Source organism: Lissotriton helveticus, chromosome 8 (genome assembly GCF_964261635.1).
Source record: "Lissotriton helveticus chromosome 8, aLisHel1.1, whole genome shotgun sequence".
Lineage (NCBI taxonomy): Eukaryota > Metazoa > Chordata > Amphibia > Caudata > Salamandridae > Lissotriton > Lissotriton helveticus.
In genome coordinates, this window is record NC_136069.1 from 990,300,640 (window position 1) to 990,318,784 (window position 18,145).

At 47.9% G+C, this 18,145-nt stretch overlaps 1 protein-coding gene across 1 annotated transcript in view; it reads left to right on the forward strand.

Moving 5' to 3' along the window:
- Positions 1–14,637, forward strand: part of LOC144771844 (omega-amidase NIT2-like) — a 355,442-nt gene extending 340,805 nt beyond the window's left edge. Inside the window, exon 7 of the mRNA XM_078656108.1 lies at positions 14,396–14,637. Coding sequence (XP_078512234.1) covers positions 14,396–14,487 — 92 coding nt within the window. The 3' untranslated portion in view covers positions 14,488–14,637. The remainder of the gene's footprint in view (positions 1–14,395) is intronic.
- The last annotated feature ends 3,508 nt before the right edge of the window (positions 14,638–18,145 follow it).

The following is an 18,145-nucleotide window of genomic DNA, read 5'->3' on the forward strand; positions in this document are numbered from 1 at the left end:
AACTCATCAGTGGCCTACTGATTTTGCTTTCTTATTTCTTTCTTCCCTTTTTTTTCCTAGCGTGTTTCATGCTAAAGTTTCTGTTAACAGGATACGGTTATTACTTCGTTATTGTTGCATATGTCCTTTTTATTAGGGGTGCCCTCTGATCGAGCCAGATGACCTACCTCTAATAAATGGTCCGGGTGGAACTAGTTTACCAATCAGTGGGGAGTAGATAGGCCCGAGAGATTACAACGGGGGACAAAGGTCCGCATTACCTACCCTTCACTTCTTGCAAAGATTAGACAGAATATTTCTTTTCTACGTTATTTGCAAACAGAGAATACCTCAAAAGAACTATTCCTTGAACAATAAATGTCCAGACAATCAATCAATCAGTGGGGAGAAAAACAGGCATGACGGATTACAACGGGGACAAAAATCTGCATTACCTATCCTTCACTATCTGCAAAGGGGGCAGAATATTTCTATTCTTCCCTGTTTGTAGACAGGGAATATCTCAAAGAGCAATAATCGATAAAAATCGATAACAAACAATCAGTGGGGAGAAAAATAGGCATGGCGGATTACAATAGGGGACAAACGTCTGCATTACCTATCCTTAACTATTTGCAAAGAGAGAGGAACGTTCCTATTCATCGCTGTTTGCAAATAGAAAATGTCTCAAAGAGAACCAATACTTCAAGTACAATCAATCAATCAATCAGATGGATAAAGCCATCCTACCAATCGGACGTAAAGACGTCCTACTTAACCTTACCCGGACCGGACCGTGTGGGCAATTCTTCGCCTTCCCTTTTCCAGCGCCCAATCGTTCTCTTTCTCCATGTTTTTACCGCAGCATTCCTGTGGGATTCCAGTCAGGACAGTAGGTCGCTTGAGAGAGGTCCGTTCGGAATCAGTGAAGTTCATTCAACCGGCAGCCGGACGAGGGCCCTCTCAAGGCAGGTATACTCCAATCGTTTAGATGTTCACCCCATCGTCTGGACCTCTCTTACCGGACCTTATGTCGCTGATGGACCCTGCGTTGGGACGCCAATTGTGGGAAAGTCAGCCCATAACGCACCTGATGCCCAGGCTGCTGGCGCAGGACGCCTCTTAGTTCCCATCTTGAACAATTACCAAATAAAGAGACGGGCGCTGGAAGCAGGAAAACAAGAACAGAGTTTTATTTCTCATGAGGAGAGCCTGTCATTTCGGACACTCGCATAGTGTCTTCAGGAGGTGCTCTCTCCTCCCACACTCCAGTTTCTCTGAGGCTTCGTCTTTTATACACATGTTTATGATGCACAAACATTCCTTATTACAATAAAGACACTTTGAAGTAGGAAAAAACATGCTTGGAATCCCAGCTTCAGGCCTATTCCCATACCAGTCGATCAGATGTCATCCTCCCCTCCTGAATGTAACAAGAGATTGTGATCTCTCAGCCGGACATTCCTACAGGACACGAGGGCAGGAGGGGATGATCAAATCAAAGGTTGGGCAGGCGATAAGATCGGGCACTTCGGCTGGTGTATCACGGTTTTGTTATGCTGGGCAGGAAAAGGGGGGGGGTGTACATTCACGAGGCTTGGTCTTAGGACTTGGGACCGGGTCGAGAGGCCAAGTGCAGCCGGGGGGGGGGCTCGTCAGCTGAGGGGAAGGGTGTTCTCGGGAGGAAATGGGGGGTGTGGGTCAAGCAGGAGGGTTACTTCTAGAGCAGGGTCACGCAGAGGGAGAGGGTCTTGTGGCCGATGCATGAGCAGTGCGCGCGGGGAGGGGTGCCGGGAACAAATGGGCAGAGAGGCCATGGTGCCTAAAATGGCTGTCGTGTACGTGTGTGCATGGGTCTATGCTGGCGGGATAATACAGTCAGGGTTTAGCGATATCCGTTCTGCTTACCACAAGGGGTACAGTGAACACAAATGAACGCCGCTTATGTGCATATACATTGCCATTTTCAACAAATCGAGGAAGAGGACGTCGCGGGACCACTCTCGGAGCCCAAAGTCCTCTTCACCCCACTCAAGGTCATCAGAAAACTCAGGGAAAAGGGACAAGAAAAAGAAAAAGTCCAAGGGGACTTCATCTTCACCTCGACTGTCATCCATCGGCAAAACAGATAAGGAGCACTGACGCTCTAGGCACAGAGCAAGAGCCAGGGTCGACTTTGCGCCTTTCTCCTTTTCCAGGAACCAGCGTGATCCCCGCTTAGATCAAGGAGTTCTATGAGTCCATGCGCCGTGTATTTGAGCGGGCCGACCCCTCTGGTGAACCTTCGGGCCCGCGGGGTAGGAAGGTGCCCTATCTGATTTGATGCCTTCAGCTCCAGCCACGGCGCTGATGGGGCCTCAGAGATCCGATAATGGATCTGGGTCAACACTGGTCATGTCACCACGACCTCCCCAGGCGTCAGACCCGAATTCGGTGCCTGCAGGGCTGCCCAATGCTTATCGGTGGTGCCAGCCCCATCCTTATCCCCGACGACACAGAGTCGGAACAACATCAGTCGACGTCAAATCAGACGTTGATTGAACCCAGAGGTTCTATGTTGTCGCCTGAACACTTTGTTGATGTGTTAGGCTCGGCAGAAGAATGGGAAGGGTCTAAGGACACTCTGGAACACAAGGATGACTCTTCAGGGCAGTTAGACTGGTATGGGGAACTTGGGGAAGCCAGTAGAATGGACACTCCAGATACAGGTATGCTCTCTCCACCAACTGTGGCTATGGAGGAGGGGGCATCTTATGCCATGGAATAGGGCAGCCGAGGTCCTTTGACTGAGCTGCTCTCAATGTAGGTCAAGATTAATCTCCTGACTGAAGTGCTTTGGCCTGGGGCTTCCACCTCAGAACCCCTTTTACCCTTTAATGAAGCGCTTACCAATGTCCTTCTAGGCGCGTGGTCCAAGCCTAGCACAGGGGCTCCTGTGAATAGGACAATCACCTGCTGCTATCGCCCAGCTCCGGATGACCCAAAGTTCTTCAGCCAACACCTCACCCATGAAAGCTTGGTGGTGCAGGCCTCCACGTCACAGGGCGCGTTCCCTTCCACTCCCCCGGATAGGGAATTGAAGCATCTGGATTCATTTGGAAGGAAATAGTTTTCTTCCTCCAGCCCGGCATTGAGGTCGGTGAATACTGTGCGTTTATTGGGCCGTTTCTCCCACTCCCTTTGGGATACCATTGCTCAAGTGTTGCCACAAGTCCGGAAGGAGGCCCAGGCTGTGCTCTCTCTGGCAGTTAAGGATGGGACAGATGTAGCAAAATTAATATTATGGTGTGGCCTTCATACAACGGATTTGATGGCCTTGAGACTCCACGCTTGCTTAGGACAGCTAGGGACTCACAGCTGGCTTCTAGGGTGGTGAACATGCCCTTTGCTGGAACCCGCCTTTTTGGGGAAAAGGCAGACTCGGCCCTAGCTAGGTTTGAGGACTCTTGAGCTACGGTCGGATCCGTGGGCCTCTTTTCTACTCCTCGTGGCCAGTCTACCTTTCACTCCTTTTGTGGCAACAGAAGGGGTTTCCAGCCACGTCCACCCTATCCCAGCTACCATCCTGCACAGGCTTCTGATGTGGACGCGGTTAATTCCGGCCTAGGAAAGGAAGCCAAAAGTCATTAGCCACCCTGGCCTCGGCAGCCGCAGCCTCCAAACATTCCTTGTCTGACTCTCCAAGACCACACCCCTCCAGTTTTCGGGACAATCCATCATCATCTCCCCCACTGGAGGTCCTTAACATACTGGAAATGGTTCTTGCAGATCATTCAGGAGGGCTATTCTCTTCCTTTCCTTTCTTTTCTTCCTCCCATTCTGCCAAATCAGGAATGGCTGACAGAGGATGATTTAAAATTGTTCCAGTAGGAAATTACAGCTCTCTTGACCAAGGGAGCTATAGAAAGGGTCCTAGTTTCAGAAGTGGCCAGTGGTTGTTATTCCTGATACTTTCTGATTCCAAAGAACAAAGGATGCAACCCATTTTAGATCTTCGGACCAAAAAACTCTTCCTCAAGAAGGAGAAATTCAAGATGCCCACTATAGCTCAGGTCCCGTCTGCCCTAATCCTAAAAAACTGGATGGACCTCAGGATGTGTATTTTCACATCCCCATCCTGCTGAGTCACAGGCGTTAGCTGCGGTTCAATGTGGGCCATGAGCACTTTCAGTTTACTGTGCTCCCCTTCAGCCTTACCAGTGCCCCTCAGGTGTTCACCAAGGTGATGCTGGTGGTCGCAGCTCCTCTGTGCAGGTTAGGGGTGTCTGTCTTCTCATACCTCAATGGCTGGCTCTTAAAGGTGTCCTCACCCCAGGCTGTCATCCCCCACCTTCAGACTATGGCGAACCTCCTGCATTCGCTGGGGTTCTCTAAAACATGCAGAAGTTGCACCTGACTCATTCTCAGACGCTCCTTTTCATCTGAGCTTTTCTGGAAACAGTGCAGTTTTGGGTCTATCTTCCCAAGCAGCGAGTCCAGGATATTCAGGTTATGATTCTGAGGTTTCAGCCTCTATCCTGGATTTTAGTAAGACTACATCTAAGGCTGTTGTGCCTCAGGCCTCCTGCATCCTGTTGGTAAAGCATGCCAAGTGGTGTGTGCGGGCTCCGCAGTGGGACTTGAAGTTCCAGTGGGCACAGCATCAGGGAAATCTCACAGATGTTGTTAAAATCTCAGAAGGAGCTGGAAAAGATATGCAGGGATGGTTAACGAACCGTAGTTGGGTCAACGGTAAACACGTCTCCCTTCCCCAACCAGATCTCACAGTCATGACAGATGCGTCACTTCTGGGATGGGCAGACATCTGGGAGATCAGGGGATTCTGGTCTCCGGTGAAGCCGCATAAATTCGATTGGTATTGAAAGCATTTCTTCCCTTTGTCAATGGTAAGTTACTGCAGATGTTCACGGACAACACCACTGCCATGTAGTACTGCAACAAGCAGGACAGGGTGGGTTGTGGACCCTTTGTTGGGAGGCCCTGCGCTTTTGTACATGGTTGGGACAGCAGGGCATAATCCTGGTGGTTCAACATCTGGCAGATTCTCTGAACTTCAGGGCGGACAAACTCCACCGTCGATGCCTAGCGGATCATGAATGGCATCTCCAGTCAGAGGTGGCACAAGATCTCTTTCAGCAGTGGGGAGAACCTTGGTTAGATTTGTTTGCCTCTGAAGAGAACGTGCAGTATCAGCAGTGCTGCCTGCTGTAGTTTCCAAAGCGGCTATCGCTCAGCAACACCTTTTGGCACGGGAGGAGCTCAGGCTACTGTACCCCTTTCCACCCATACCACTCCTGCCGAGGGTTCTGAAGAAGACCAGGAGTGACCAGGCCCAAGTCATTCTTGTGGCTCCGGACTGGGCGAGGAAAGTCTGATATCCAGAGCTTCTGAAAATGAGCATTGATCCTCAGATTAGGCTACCCCGTTAGGAGAATCTTCTATCGCAGCAACAGGGGAGGATTCTACACCTGAACCTGTCAACTCTGCGCCTCCATGTGTGGAGATTAAGCGGCAGCAGTTAATGGCTTTTGACCTTCCTCCCAAAGTATGTAACATTATTTTGGCTGCCAGGCAGTTCGCCACTGACGGTATAATCCTGCTGTTGGTTGAAATTTGTATTGTATTGTATAGAAAGGTATATAGATCCTCTTTCTGCTTCTCTTTCCACTGTCCTTTTATTAATTTTGACAATGCCCAGCAGGGGTCTGTGTTGTAACTTTAATCGACCCCACTTCCATGTTGCCGTTACCCCCCTCCCTTTCCCACCACATTGGTTTAACCCTAGCTGTCAGCCTGGAGGCAGCCTTGGAACGTTGTGATTATGATGCTACCCAGCTGGGTGCACCGGATGATTTATGACTATTAAAATCATCGCTTCTTACTCATTGTGTAGTGTCTATTTACTACATTTTATGGCGACGAGGGTCAAGGAACTGAGCCAGGGTCAGCGTGGTGCATCCCCCTGGAGTGAATTTATGCTGGGGAAGGAAAAGGAATTTTAAGTCTGTTCTCCTACCTGTTCCGGTGAACCTTTGCCAGGCATCTTCGCCGTGTGTCTTTGCGGTTTCTCTTCTTTTGGATGCAGCAGGGATGGTGAAGCTATATTATTTTTAAGAGGCATCCAGGCACTATCGGGAAGGTTGCTGTGAGCCGACGGTGATCAGCGATTGGCGGCGGAGCTGGCTGTTTGCCCCGATTCCTGAAGCTAAGGCCATCTTCACGTGAAAACGGTGTTGTGTGATGTGTGAGGTGGTCCGCGGAAAAGTGACTGACTTTAGCTGAGGCGACGAAGCTGGCTGAAATTCCCGACTCCTGAAGTGAAGGCTCGTCTTCAATTGAATACGGTGTCGGGTGACGCGTGAGGAGAACAGCGGAAGGTGACTGACTTCGGCTGAGACTGTCGGTGCTGATTACAATTAAGAGGGCATCGACTTTTCATCGTGTTATGGCCGCGCAAGTTAACTTTGTCAAGTAAGATTCAGTGCCTTGTGGGGGAGAAGTTGCGACATCGCCTTGGGTCTCCGTGGAGGAAAAGAGCCGCGATTTGGTGAAGGGCGGCGATTTGGCGAAGGGCGGTGATTATATGAGGTGCCTTCTTTCCCCAGTTCCTGTGTGATTTGCCAGAAGGTGCTGAACGTTTTCCCCTCATTTCTGTCCGTCCACGTCAGTTCTTTGAGGGAAATCGGCGCTGTGGGGGCATTGAACAGAATCAGCGTTCTTCCTGCTGGGTGAGGCTGGGGGAAAGCGACGGCGCCCACCACAGGAAGTTCCCGCCCATTTCCACGAACTGAGGAAACTGAAAGGGGACTTGGGGGATTTATTAAGCTAGGAGCCAGGGATAATATCTAGGTGTAGTGTTGTGTTATAGGGAGTCCTGGGGAGCTTTACACTCGCTATCATTTTTCTTCAAGTGTTATGCCTATGAAAAAGTGTTCCCATTGATTCTACTCTGTGTGACATTTGTTTATTCTTCTTCAACTTTGAGTGAAAGCAAGTAATACTTGCCCCCTACTGTATGGCCATGGCAGGTGCAGGTATGAGCCAGCCCCCACCTTTCCTAAATGAGCTAGGAGAGCCAGAAATACCTTGGAAGAGATGGGTTGGAATTTTCAAGTCTTATGGTCAGCGCAATAACCCCCAGGGTTGGTTATGTTACAAATGTGGTAGCCCTAATCACCTGGCAAACAGCTGGAAGTGTCCTGCCAGGGATACTCTGTGTAGGAAATGCAACAAAAGAGGGCATTTTTCCAAGGTGTGTAAAAATGTAAACCAGAAAATACATATGGTGGAAAATGTTGAAATTGATGATGCAAAGGAGAAGACTTTTATTTTCCAGGTGGGGGAGGAGGAGGAAAGTGAATGTAATGAACATCCTAAATGTGAAATTACCTTGGATGGAAAAAAATTTGAGGTTTTTGCTGATTCATGTTCCCGTTACACTCTCATAGACAAGAAGGAGTTTGAGGAAAAGTTTGCGGGTCAGGGGATAGTTTTGGAGAGAGCAGATATAAACCCAGTAGGTTATTACAAGGAGCGCATACCGCTAGAGGGAATGGCAACAATGAGAATAACTTTTAAAGATAGGCACACAGTAGGGACAGTGTATGTAGCCAGGAGGGGTTCGAATCTGTTGGGTTGGAAACACCAGAAGGATCTTGGTATCAAATTGGATCCCAACAACAAAGAACAGGTACTCTTAGTAGAACCCTCCAGGGTTGCGGAAGAGGTTATCCAGGAGTTTGAGGAAGTATTTAGTGAAAAGCTGGGTGTGCTAAAGAACTATATGCACAGGATTACACTGAAGGAGGGGGCAAGGCCTGTGATACACAAAACACGTTCCATACCTCTACGCATGAAAGAACCTTTGAAAGCCGAGTTGGACAAACTGGTTAGCCAAGGAGTGATCCAAGAGATAGAGACATCTTCATGGTTGGCCCCAGTCGTGATCACGACCAAGGACGGAGGAAAGAAAATTAGGTTGTGTGTGGACCTGAGAGACTTGAACGCAAACATTCTCGTAGACCGATACCCCCTCCCGAGAATTGGAGAGATGTTAACCACCATACAGGGGGCGAGGTATTTTAGTGTGCTGGATTTGTCCTCAGCCTATTATCAGATAGAGCTACATCCACATTCACAGCCCTTGACAGCGTTCACTACTCCGTTCGGCAATTTCAAGTTTTTAAGGATGCCATTTGGTTTGGCGTCGGCGGCAGCTGCTTTTCAAAGGGTTATGCAGCACATACTAAGGGAATGCAGCAAGACCATGTGCTTCCAAGATGACATTCTCACCTATGGCTCAAGTGAGGAGGAACACGGTGAAAACTTGAAAGGAGTTTTAAGGAAGCTAAGAGATGTAGGATTTACTACCAGGCTGAGCAAATGCAAGTTAGGAGTGAGCTCCGTGGACTACTTGGGGCATACAATCTCCGAAGAAGGAATCAAACCAAAAAGTGATTTGGTCAATGCAGTCAGAGATGCACCTACGCCTTCCAGCAAAGAGGAATTGGTGTCATTTCTTGGTCTGGCAGAATACATGGCTAAGTTCATTAAAGACTTCGCTATCAGAACACATGCCATGAGAGAATTGGTGAAGAAAGACAGCAAGTTTGAGTGGTGTGAAAGGCAGGAAGAGGCGTTTAGAGACCTAAAGAATGCTATAATTCAGGCCCCTTTCATTGGCAAATTTGACCAAGGTAAAGAAATAGTAATAACCACCGATGCAAGCAACAAGGGAATAGGGGCAACATTATCACAGAAGGTGGAAAAACAACTCAAGGTGATTGCTTTTGCGTCAAGGACACTGACATCCCCAGAAGCAAATTATTCTACAGTGGAGAAGGAGGCTCTGGCAGTATTCTGGGCCATCAAACACTTCAAGTTCTATGTGTGGGGGGTACCATTTGAGGTACACACGGACCACAAGCCATTGGTCCCACTATTCAGCAAGAAGAATATGGAGGACATGACCCCACGCATAGCCAAGTGGGTCTTGGGCCTACAGGGGTATAATTTTCGAGCAGTTTACATTCCTGGACAACTTAACAGAGTGGCGGATTTTCTCTCTAGAGCTCCGGTCTCCGATGAAACAGCTGAGGAAGAAGTGCAAGATGACATCTTGGAGATAAAAGTAACTGCTGTGATGAAGGAAGAGTGGGAAGAGCACTTAAGAAAAGATGAGACTTTGAAGAAGGTTAAGGAGTACATTGTCAAGGGATGGCCAAATAAGTGCAAGGAGCTGGAAAGAGAGATCCAACCGTTTTGGAATGTAAGAGAGGATCTCTCTATTGATGCGAACTTTGTCATGAAGTCAGGGAAACTAGTGCCTCCTGAGGGAGTGAGGCAGCAAGTCATCAACTTAGCCCATGAAGGCCACCTGGGCAGAAGTTTGTGCAAGAATAGATTAAGAGCAGACTATTGGTTCCCAGAGATGGACCGTGAAATGGAGGAAAAAGTTCGTGACTGTTATGCTTGCAGCATCAGCGACAAGTCAAAAATCACCAAGCACGCACCATTAATACCAGTTAAAGTACCTGATGCTCCGTGGAGTAAACTGGGATTTGATATCACAGGACCTATTCATGGAAGAGGTTCACAGGAGATGTATCTTTTGGTGCTGATAGACTACTTTACCAACTGGATCTCTCATAAATTCGTGGTTAACATCAACACCAAAGCTTTGATAGGTTTCTTGAAAGAGGTGTTCACGAGAGAGGGGTTTCCAGCTACTATAATAACAGACAACGGAGTCCAGCTGGTTTCAGAAGAAATGACAGAATTCTTAAAAGATTGTTCCATTTCCCACGTCCGCACGCCGTTGTACTGTCCCAAGGCCAATGGCAAAGTGGAAAGGGCAAATCGTTTACTTAAGGAGAGCATCAAGTTGGCAGGAAGATCAGGAAAAAATATGGAAGACGCTATTGTGGAAACGTTGTGGGCTTACCATACCACCCCTAATTCTACAACAGGGCATTCACCTTTCGAACTTATGAGAGGGAGGAAAGCTGGATCTAAGCTGTCCCCACAATGGATGGAGAGAGGAAGTCGTCTAGAAATAGACTCTGGAGAGGTGAAGAAGAGAATTGAAGACAAGCAAGACAAATATAAAGAGTGGTATGACAAGAAGTGGGGAGTTAGAGAAAAGAAACTCAGTTGTGGACAGATGGTGTACATCAGGAAGCCAGACCGAATGGGGAAAAGTGAAGACAGGTTCTACCCTCCAGGGAGGATAAGAGAAGTCAAGAGCAATGTGGTAGTTATGCAGGACAGGAGGGTGTGGAGTCGGGATAGGGTGGTTCCAGCCACTACAGAGGGAAACAGGTTAAGAGAAGATAGGGCTGGTTCTAGCGACAGAGCAAGGGAGCTAGGGCACCGCAGGGAGAGTCAAAGGAAAAAGAGCATCCCAGCCTGGCACCGTCAGTATAGCATGAGGTAATTCCTCCTAGCCATTAAAGATCATCCTGGGGCCCCGCCCTAGGCATTGTATTTTCTGCAATAGGCCTGTTTTGGGGACACATGTTATTCCTCCCTGCCTTACCATTTTCGTCCTTCTCCTTTCCTTCCCTTTTGTTCCCTTAGGGAAAAAGATGTGTTGTAACTTTAATCGACCCCACTTCCATGTTGCCGTTACCCCCCTCCCTTTCCCACCACATTGGTTTAACCCTAGCTGTCAGCCTGGAGGCAGCCTTGGAATGTTGTGATTATGATGCTACCCAGCTGGGTGCACCGGATGATTTATGACTATTAAAATCATCGCTTCTCACTCATTGTGTAGTGTCTATTTACTACAGTCTGCTTTGGGACTCTCAAGGTTTACCTCTCTACTCTTTCTGCTTTTTTGTGGCTGCCAGAGCAGCCCTCTCTCTCTAAGTCTCCGATTGCACATAGGTTTCTAAAAGGCCGGGCTCACTTGTTTCCATCCACGCCCTTTGTTATGTCACAGTGGGACCTTAATTTGGTCCTCACGTACCTAATGTGGGATCCCTTCGAATCTTTACATAACTGTCCCCTCCGGCTGTTCTGCCTGGAGGGTGAGTGATCTGCAGGTGTAATCTTGCATGCCTCCCTATCTGATGTCTTTTCCAGACAAAGTGGTGCTTCACTCCCGGGTTTCCTTTTTACCAAAGGTTGTGACTCCATTCTGGGTCAATCATCACGTTGCCCACCTTCTTTGCTCCCCGCATCCCTCTGAAGAGGAGGAGCCTCTCCACCGACTGGACCCAAAAAGAGTGTTGTTGTTCTACCTTGACTGCACTAAAGAGTTCCGAGTGGACGGCCAACTGTTTGTGGGGAAGGGCGGTTCAGAAAAGAACCATCTCTGGCTGGGTCATTCTCTGCATCAAGATCTGCTATGTCCTGGCAAAGAAGCAGCCTCTTGAGGGATTAAGGGCCCATTCCACCAGGGGGAAGTCTGCGACTATGGCCTTGGCTCAGGGTGTCCCAGGTCTGGACATCTGTCAGGCAACAACGTGGGCATCTTTGCACACGTTTGCCAAACACTACTGCCTGGACAGTCAGGTCCGCAAGGACTGGCACTTTGCCTATTCGGTCCTGCAGGACTTCCTAGTGTAGGAATTGGTCCGCAACCCACTGCCAGGATGGTATGGCTTGGGTATCTAATTCAAAGGTAAGGAATCTGCAGCTAGAAGTCTCTATTAGATGAACAAGTTACTTTTCTTTAGGAACGCATTATCTGGTGGGGATTCTATCTAGCTGCAAATTCCTTACAGCCCCACCCATCCCTCTCCCCTTTGCCTAATAATGTTGTAGGGCTAGGGTTACTTCCCTTTTCAGGGCCCTAGTTTTGCACACAACTACACAAATTACTTCTTGGCTCTGTGCTTCTGGAGTGGACAAAAAACAAAACATACCGACGTCCGCGTGCCTGGGTGGTGCCTATATAGGTGCAGCGACGTCAAACCAGGATTGGATCCATCTGATTTGACCAATTTTAGGCCAATTTCTCTCCTTCCTGGTTTTTCAAAAATTGCTGAGAAGCTTGTCAATCGTCAGCTCTCGCACCATCTTGAAGCTAACCACCTGCTAGGAGATTCCCAGACTGGTTTCCGCCCCGGCCATGGAACAGACACTGCCTTGTTGGCAGTAGTGGAGGAGGCAAGAAGCACTCTCGACACAGGGGGGTCAGTGGCAGTGATCCTCCTGGACTTGAGTGCTGCTTTTGACACCGTGAACCATCAGGTGCTCCTCCAACGGCTGTCAGCGGCAGGTGTCTCGGGGACAGCGTTGAAATGGCTGGGCTCCTTTCTTGCGGATCGTTTCTACCAGGTCTGGGAAGGGTCAGAGCAATCTGCCCCAATCCCTCTTCAATGTGGAGTCCCGCAGGGCTCATCGCTGAGCCCTACCTTATTTAATATTTATATGACTCCACTTGAAAGAGTGGTCGCCCCTTCGGGGGTGAAGATCATCAGCTATGCTGATGATACTCAGCTGGTGGTGGGCCTCACGCAATTGGCGTCACACCCGGAAGTATTACATGACTGCCTCGCCAATGTTTATCGGTGGATGTCCATCTCTGATTTAAAGCTCAATGGAGGTAAGACCGAGCTGATGCTCCTGGGCAACTCCAATCCTTCCATCATTGCGAGTTGTTGGCCCCGGTCTCTTGGCGACCCACCATCCCCCAAGAAGGAGATCAAATCCTTGGGAATATGGTTGGATGACGATCTGTCCTTTCGGACTCATGCCAAGAAGACCGCAGGGGTCTGTTTTGGTTTGTTGAGATCAGCCCGTAAGGTGTTACCTCTGCTTCCTGCTCCATCAAGGAAGTTGTTGATTCGTGGCCTAATTCTATCCAGGCTTGATTATGGGAATGCGCTGTTTCTCGGTGCTCCGGAAGCTACTCTCAAAATTCTCCAACAGGTGCAAAATGCAGCTGCGAGAGTCCTTATGGATGTCCCTAGAAGGCAGTCTGCTGCTCCGGCCCTTAAAGCGCTCCACTGGCTCCCCGTGAAGGAGCGGGTGAAATTTAAAGCGCTTTGTACAGCTCATAAAATTTTACACGGTAAAGGCCCTTCCATTCTTGCAAATATGGCCCGTCCCTATAAACCCTCTCGTCTGTTGCGCTCTGAGCAAAAACATCTTTTGCAGTCAGCGAGAGTAAGAAGAGCCCGGTCGGGGGGCAGGCGTTTTTCTGTGCAGGTAACCTCCCTTTGGAACTCTCTGCCCCTTAAGATCCGCTCAGAACCCCAGATCCTATCATTTAGGAAGTTGCTTAAGACTCATCTGTTTCCTCGGTAGTGTTAGCTGAGTCTTCTCCTTTTTTGTGGTCTGTTGCGCCGGGATGCCCCTGGGTAAGCCGAGCGCATTATAAGTTTCATAATAATAATAATAACTGACGCTGAAGACGTCACGCTGAGCCGAATGGAGCCATTCGATGGCAAGTGCCAGGGGTATTACTCAGCAAAGCAAAAGTTTCCGGATGCAGCCTGACGCCTGGGAAATTCAAGGAGAAGGAATCAGCATCTAGATAGTCTCTACCAGGCAATACGTTACCGAAGGTAATTAACATTAATTCTTTCATGATTTGTCAGGCTTTTACTATGATGTTGAATGTCGACCTATGCACTTCAAATTTCTTAAAGCTGTTGCTGGGGAATGTGAATTTAGCCGTCCAACATGCATTCACTTTAATCTTGAGTTTCTATCTTGAGCTTCTAAATTATGATCCAAGCACTTTATTCCACTGAATGTAAGTTACCAAAGGGTTTTTATCATAGATGTTTTTAATATCTGTTTTTATAGTATTTGTTTGTATATCTTTTATGATCTGCGTTTGGAAGATTGAATAAAGACAAAGTAAGAAGATACATGCTATATCTCTTTTTTTTAAGTAATATTGCATTAATGTATTTGTAGTTACTTGATGTTCATGTTTTATTTTGATGCAGTGGAAAGCTGAATGGATATGTAATGATGATTAGTTTAGTAATAGGTATCTGTGTTCCTTTCCATGACTGATCCTTTTTCTTCCAAAGAACCTGACAAATTGAGCTATTTGGCTACCCGGTTGTCTCAACACTTTGATCTTGAGAATGTGTAATAACCTGAGTTTTCCTAGGATGTTAACAATTAATCAGTACATATTATGAGACATCCTTTTAAAATTAGTTTGGAATATCTGATTGCTGCCATTGTCTGATAATCTGCAGTCTATTACTTTTAAAATGTCTATTTATAAACTCAATTTTGACTCCAGCTTGATGTTACCTAGGGTATTAACACATTTTTTGTTCTGTGAAAATTAAAAAATAAATACCAGTTCCAGGGCCCTGCTAGTGCAAAGGCTGTATTTCAGGAACTAACATATTGTGCACGCCAAAACATAAGAAAGGATTAGGTGTTGAATTCTGGGTCAAATTGACTGTGTGTTTTGTGTTCCTACTTTTCTTTTATACAGATTTACAGTATTTGACAGATGTGCGTCAGCAAATTCCCATACACTTTCAAAAACGTGCTGATCTCTACAGTGTAGAGGCGAAGAAAGAATGAATCAAAGACTGCATATGCAAGAGAATGATTACCATGCCAAGAAACTCTTTTCCCAGCTGTTGTAACTGTTGGTAGACATGTGACTCTTCAATCAATGTAACTGATTTACCTAATACTGTCAACTTCGAACACATTAACTGGACGAAGGCTTATCACTGAAATAAATCTTCCTTTATCTGCTATTTTGTCTGGTTGACAGTTTTAAATAAATATATTGTTAAACCACAAAAATAATACTTTATTATATGTGTAGGAAGGTGGATACCTGACTATGGTTACCCCAGATTTTTGCCTAGTGTTTATCTGGTTTTTGACTTAGTTGGCCTGGGATCCTGCTAATCAGGGCCCCAGGATATCTGCTCTCACTGTAAAATGGACTCCATGTAATTTAGGTACATCTCCAATTGGATGTTGGGTTACCTTGTGAGCCCCTGTATAGTGTACCATAGGTACCCAGGGCATAGGTGCATCCAAGGCCTACCAGGGGCTGCAGCATGAATTATGCCACCCCTGGCTGGCCATCCAAACTGACACAACTGGCTGACCACTCAGCTGGGGCAAGGTCGTGTAATCACCCCTTGCTTAGGTATAGTATTCCTATACCTAATATTATATATAGACACATATATACTTATAAGTCACTCCTATGGCAGGCCTTAACAATCCTGAAAGCAGAGTGCTTGGTTTTATGTGAGATGAGGCTCTAGCATGAGCTGAGCCTGTCTGCAGCTTTCGGAACCATGTTCTTATAGCTGTTCTATGATATAGCCATACCATATACTCTTAAGTGCATTATAATCCTCGCGGTTAAATGCTGACTCTGGTTTGGCTTTATCAAAACATGTTGTGTAAGGTGTCATACGCTTTGGAATACTACCCCCTCGCCAGTTCTGGCTACGGGGGTAGCATTCCACCCTTCTAGAGGGAGAAGACATGTTGTTCCTGTTAATCCCGGTTAAAGTTAACCCGAGCCTCAGCATCACAAAATGGATGCTGCTGCCACAGACACAAGTCTGACCTCCTGCTGCTGGGAGACCTTCCAGCGAGGGAGGCTTGGACAATAGGTTTCCTGTCTTGGGAGGTGCTAGCACCACCCCAGACAGGTGATAGTGTATTAGGGCAGGGAGGGCTGAATGAAATGAGACACTGCCTGGGGCACACAAGGTGTCCCATGCATATTCAGGTTCAAACCAGTGGCTGGGCACTCCAGCCCCAGCTCTGGTGCGAAACTGGACAAAGGGAAAGGGGTGTAACCACCCCCTTCCCTGGTCCCACCATAGGAGGGACCTAGCAGGTAATCCAGCCCCTCAGATTAGTATATAGGTAAGAGCTGAGTCAAGAGACTTTAGATTTATCCTGAACTGAAACTTGTAACAAAACTCTGGACCTTCGACATTCTACTGCAACTAGAAGACTGAAGAATCTCCCTTGTGGTGAAGGAGTGACCACCCTGTACCTACAGGCACCATCCAGCAATCTGCGGTTTACTTTGTTGACGCTCCCGCCGGAGACCAAGCACAGAGTTTGACAAGATCCAGACTTCCAGACTTCTTTGACCCCGATCCACAGTCCCTGCAAAGCTGAGACCCATGGAGGAGACGAGAGACGTGGGACCGGCCATCTTGAAAAACCTGCTCCTTGCTACTTGTGCAGCTTCTGAGGCACACTCGAAGTTGTACATTGGGGATTGAAAAGCCCCAGCCCCGAGCATCATCTGCACCGAAGATCAGCCCTCCACACTCCACGAGTTCTGCGTGGGGCCCTTCTGCATTTTCCTGCTTGACGCGTCTGTTCAGTTACTTGCCCGTTGGCTAGTGGCCTCTGTGACGACGAACCTACAAATCTGAACCACCTACCTGGTTGCTCCAGGTGGGCCCTTGCTTCCCTGCAAAGGAGAAGCCCCATAGACGTTGCTGGTCTAACCCGAAGCGAATATTTGATTCCTGTGTGGGTTGCATTTGCCAAGGCCTGTTTACTCCAATCCGGAAGCCTATGCCGCCAACAGCGAGATCCTTTGTGGGACAGTCCGTATTCAGCTCCTGGTCATCGTCGACACCTCCTGGTCCACGTGGCTGCAGAGTCAAGCTTCACAACATCACCTTATTGCCTTGCAACATCGCCTGGTTCCTTCCTGGTTCCTTCCTGGTCACTGGCTAGTGATCCAGACTCTGTCCCCTCTGCTTTCAGGTACTCTTCATCCTCGATCCGCCCTTGGATCCACCCGGACACTTCTCTCTTGGTCGCCTGCAGCATCTTTTTACAGGTCTCCATAGGAATCAGCGATGAAACCCGACACACTTTGACACCTAGGCACCCGGCTCCTGTGGGTGAGGTAACGCAAGTACTTCGGTGCTCCTGTGGGTACTGACTATCCTAGTGTCCTAGTTTTAAGTAGCTTTCTCCTAGTCCATCCGGAAGAGTCTTAAAATAACTAGTTTCCAATTCTTTTGTTCCTATTATAACCCTATGGTAACTCGCATGTGTAAATAGACACTGCCTACGCATCCAGTGGGCCTCCTGCTCCCTAACTCTTGTTAGCTTAGCGTAGACCCAGCAATTCCCTAGGCCCTAGGCCTATCCTGTGTTCGTGACGTGGTTCTTATACCACTATTTTAGTATATGGTTATACGTGCCCCTAGGGCTCTACTGTATATTGTGCAACTTACTGTATGACAATTAAGTATATTTTTATGTTCTTTAGCCTCTGACCTCATAAAGAGTTCAGAGGGGTTGCGTGTATAATAAATACATACATATTTTATATATCACCTGTGTGGTGTCCTTTCATTTGGTATTCAAGGGGTTACATATGGTAAAACAGCTTGCTTCACATGCTCTCTGAAGTTTTAGCCTAAGACTGCTTTGTCCATGCTACCACTAGGATAGCGGTCTATAAGGTTGACTTTACAACATCACCATAAGGGTTGTTTGGACTGGTGCAAGGTGCTCACTAGAATAGTGAACATCATATACCAGGCCAACGTATCACATTATGAATATTGGATTTCTTTGACATGACATGCCACTAATCTATCAATTAGAGGCAAATAAAACAGGTAACTGGGGGGGCGCCAGCGATCTTGAGGCAAGATTGCCGCACTAATAATCCATCAGTAATCTGTGGACCTGACATCCATTGACCTTAAAAACGACAGCACTAAATAGCAGAACTTAAGTGAAACCACCCAGTAAGCAGCAGTATCGTGCTGCAACATCGATGAGCCTTAATTGGGAGTTTGTTAGACTAGCCTGCGTAATCTGCGGTGAATATGATGGCGGCACACCTGAGCTAAACCGCAACACAGCATGGAGAAGGGCGGTGCACTCCCTGCCGCTCCGGAGACAAGGCTGTAGTGGTGGACCCCTTCGTGAGCAGCTCTGACAGGTAAGTGGAGAATTGGCTGTTGGCTATAATCGTTTAGCAGCGGCGCAGGGTGGAAGCGCCACGGACGGTGTTACAGGGTGCGGCCACCGAAAGCAAAAGCGGTGCAACTACAGACTGCCTGTGACTGTGTTCCATGTTGGCACATCACACACACGGGAGCTGCAGCTGTGGGGGAGTGTGTGGCCAGGGATCGCGCTACGGAGGTGGGGAGCCAAGATCAGACCGGTGTAGAAAGAGGCGTGACGTGATCTTGTGCCACCCGCCTCCGTACAA